This window comes from Nicotiana tabacum, chromosome 2, assembly GCF_000715075.1.
Source record: "Nicotiana tabacum cultivar K326 chromosome 2, ASM71507v2, whole genome shotgun sequence".
In the NCBI taxonomy this organism is placed as follows: Eukaryota; Viridiplantae; Streptophyta; class Magnoliopsida; order Solanales; family Solanaceae; genus Nicotiana; species Nicotiana tabacum.
This window is the reverse complement of record NC_134081.1, coordinates 61,009,209-61,012,136: the sequence shown is the minus strand read 5'-3', so window position 1 is coordinate 61,012,136 and position 2,928 is coordinate 61,009,209. Positions and strand designations below refer to the sequence as shown.

Genomic DNA, 2,928 nt, shown 5'->3' with positions numbered 1-2,928 from the left:
GCTCGGTTGGTTCTCTTTCTCACCCTCCTTCTCTCTCTCTCTCTCTCTCTCTCTCTCTCTCTCTCTCTCTCTCTCTCTCTCTCTCTCTCTCTCTCTCTTTGTGTGTGTGTCTGTGTGTGCATTTGTTTCGTTGGACAAGTTTGCCGCTGTAGTGATTTTCCGGAGAGGTTCACTGATTTTTTGATGTGTGGACAGATTCTCGGTGAACTCCATTGATTCCAGCAACTTCCGGACAGATTATATATACCTCAAATTTTCTCTCCAGTTGCCTTGGTGTACCGCATACAACCCGGGTTCTACCTTTTCTTATTTTATCGTAATTTGTTTTGCTTGATCATATTTGTTTGCTTGTCACTTAGTATTGACTCTTGTAAGTAGTATATTTTTAGTTTAACTGTTAGCTGATACTAGTGGTAGTGCTAGATTTGTATTCCCTTAGACTATAGTGGTTGGGTTAAGCGAAGGTTGAATAAGGTCGTGTCCTCGGGTGGAGCGGAGGGCGGGGAGCTAGGGTAGGAAGGAAGCCTCAAGGCTGAGAGTTGGGTCTTGGAATGGAAGGACTTTGACAGGGAAGTCAATAGAGCTAGCAAAAATCCTTTAGAAGAGGAGGATTAGTTTAGCTTGTGTCCAGGAGACTAGATGGGTAGTGTCAAGGCACGAGATATAGACGGGTACAAACTGTGGTACTCAGGAACTAGAAGCGGGAGGAGTAAGAATGGGATAGGTATTTTGGCGGATAGGGAACTCAGGGAGCTAGTAGTAGAGGTTAGAAGGGTGAACGACAGGCTGATGGCTATTAAGTTAGTTGTGAGAGGGTTGACTTTAAATGTAATTAGTGCTTGGATGAGGAGGTCAAAAGGCGCTTTTGGGATAAACTGGATGAGGTTGTGCTCGCATTCCACTAACCGAGAAGCTTTTCATCGGAGGGGAATTTAATGGACACATCCGGATGACTTTCGGGGGTTATGATAATGTGCATGGAGGCTTTGGTTTTGGGGATAGAAATAGAGTTGGAGCTTCACTGTTGGATTTTGCTAAAGCTTTTTATTTGGTGATAGCTAACTCAATTTTTCCAAAGAAGAAGGAACACGTGGTTACCTTTCGGAGTGCGGCAGCTAAGACCCAGATTGACTACCTACTCATTAGGAAGTGTGATAATGGTACAAAGCGTGGGAGTTAGGGGAGAAGTTGGAGGCTATGTGGCATTGAGAGTAGGGGGAACGCGAGTGGTATATGGACCACGATTGCGAACTGCATTAGGGAAGCTGCTAGAGAGGTACTAGGGGTCTCGAAGGGTTACTTTGGTCGCCACAAGGGGGATTTGTTGTATAATGGAGAGGTCCAAGAAAAGGTAGAAGGCAAGAAAGTAGTGTATTGGAAGCTGGTGGAGAGCAATGGCGAGGAGGAGAAAAGGACGAATAGAGAGTGGTACAAGAGGACTAAGAAGGAGGCGAAGCTAGCGATTATGGTAGCTAAGACTGCAATATTTAGATGTTTGTATGAAGAACTTAGATACAAAGGTGGGGATAAGAAGTCTTACAAGCTAGCCAAGGTGAGAGAAAGGAAGCCCCGTGACCTGGACCAAGTGAAGTGCATCAAAGACGAGGAAGACAGAGTATCGATGGAAGAGCCATATATTAGACGTAGATGGCAAGCATACTTCGATAAACTCCTAAACAAAAAGGGGGAGAGGGATATAGTGTTAGGTGATTTGGAGCACTCTGAAAGTCATTGTGGTTTTGGTTATTGTAGGTGTATTAAAATTGAGGAAGTCAAGGGGGCTATGCATAAGATGAGTAGGGAAAGAGCGATCAGGCCAAATAAAATTCCTGTAGAATTTTGAAAGAGCGCATGCAGGGTAGGCTTGGAATGGCTCACTAGGTTGTTTAACATAGTTTTTAGGACGAAGAAGTTGCTTGAAGAATGGAGGTATAGTATGATGATTCTGTTGTACAAGAACATGGATGACATCCGAAATTGCAACAACTATAGGGGTATCAAGCTGGTAGTCACACTATGAAAGTTTGGGAGAGGCTAGTGGAAGCGAGGGTGAGGTGGAGTGTATCTATTTTCAAAAATGAGTTCAGATTCATGCCGAGGCATTCGACTACGGAAGCCATTCACCTAGTAAGGAGGTTGGTGAAGCTGTATAAGGATAGGAAGAGGGACATGCATATGGTGTTCTTTGATTAAGCGAAGACATATGACAAAGTCCCAAAGGAGGTTCTATGGAGATGTTTAGAGGCTAGAGGTGTTCCTGTTGCTTACACTAGGGTAATTAAGGACATATATACTGGAGCTAAGACCCGGGTGAGGACAAGGGATGGGGTGGGGTGGGTGGAAGGAGGGGCTCGGATAATTTTCCAGTTGTGATGGGGTTGCACCAAGGGTCAGCTCTTAGCCATTTTTATTTGCCTTGGCGGTGGACACACTGACACGCCACATTCAAGGGGAGATGCCATAGTGTATGTTATTTCCAGATGATATTGTTCTGATTGACGAGACACGAGGCAATGTTAATGCCAGACTGGAGGTTTGGAGATAGACCCCAGAGTCTAAAGAGTTCAAGCTGAGTAGGACCAAGACAAAATACTTGGAGTACAAGTTTAGTGACAAGACAACGTAGATGTGAGGCTTGATACATAAGTTATCCCTAAGAAAGATAGTTTCAAGTACATCAGGTCTATTATCCAAGGAAATGGGGAGATTGACAAAGATGTTATACAACATATTTGAGTGAGGTGGGTGAAGTGGAGGCTAGCATCCAATATTTTATATAATAATAATGTGCCACCTAAACTTACATGCAAGTTTTATAGAGTGGTGGTGAGACAGACTATATTGTATAGGGCTGAGTGTAGGCCAATCAAGAACTCGCATGTCCAAAAAATGAAAGCATCAGAGATGGGGGTGTTGAGATGGATTTGT

General features: G+C 44.0%; 1 protein-coding gene across 1 annotated transcript; it reads left to right on the top strand.

The window, feature by feature from the left end:
- Positions 1 to 639: 639 nt before the first annotated feature.
- LOC107791983 (uncharacterized) lies at positions 640 to 1,843 on the top strand. Its single transcript, XM_016614146.1, has 2 exons — positions 640 to 884; positions 1,261 to 1,843. Exons 1-2 carry the CDS (start codon positions 640 to 642, stop codon positions 1,841 to 1,843), a joined length of 828 nt encoding a protein of 275 aa, XP_016469632.1.
- Positions 1,844 to 2,928: the final 1,085 nt, after the last annotated feature.

Excerpts from the sequence above, each read along its gene's own strand:
- LOC107791983 (XM_016614146.1), top strand. The coding sequence starts at position 640 with ATGGGTAGTGTCAAGGCACGAGATATAGACGGGTACAAACTGTGGTAC. Across the intron at positions 885-1,260 it reads TTTGGGATAAACTGGATGAG|GGAAGCTGCTAGAGAGGTAC; the intron begins GTTGTGCTCGCA and ends GAACTGCATTAG.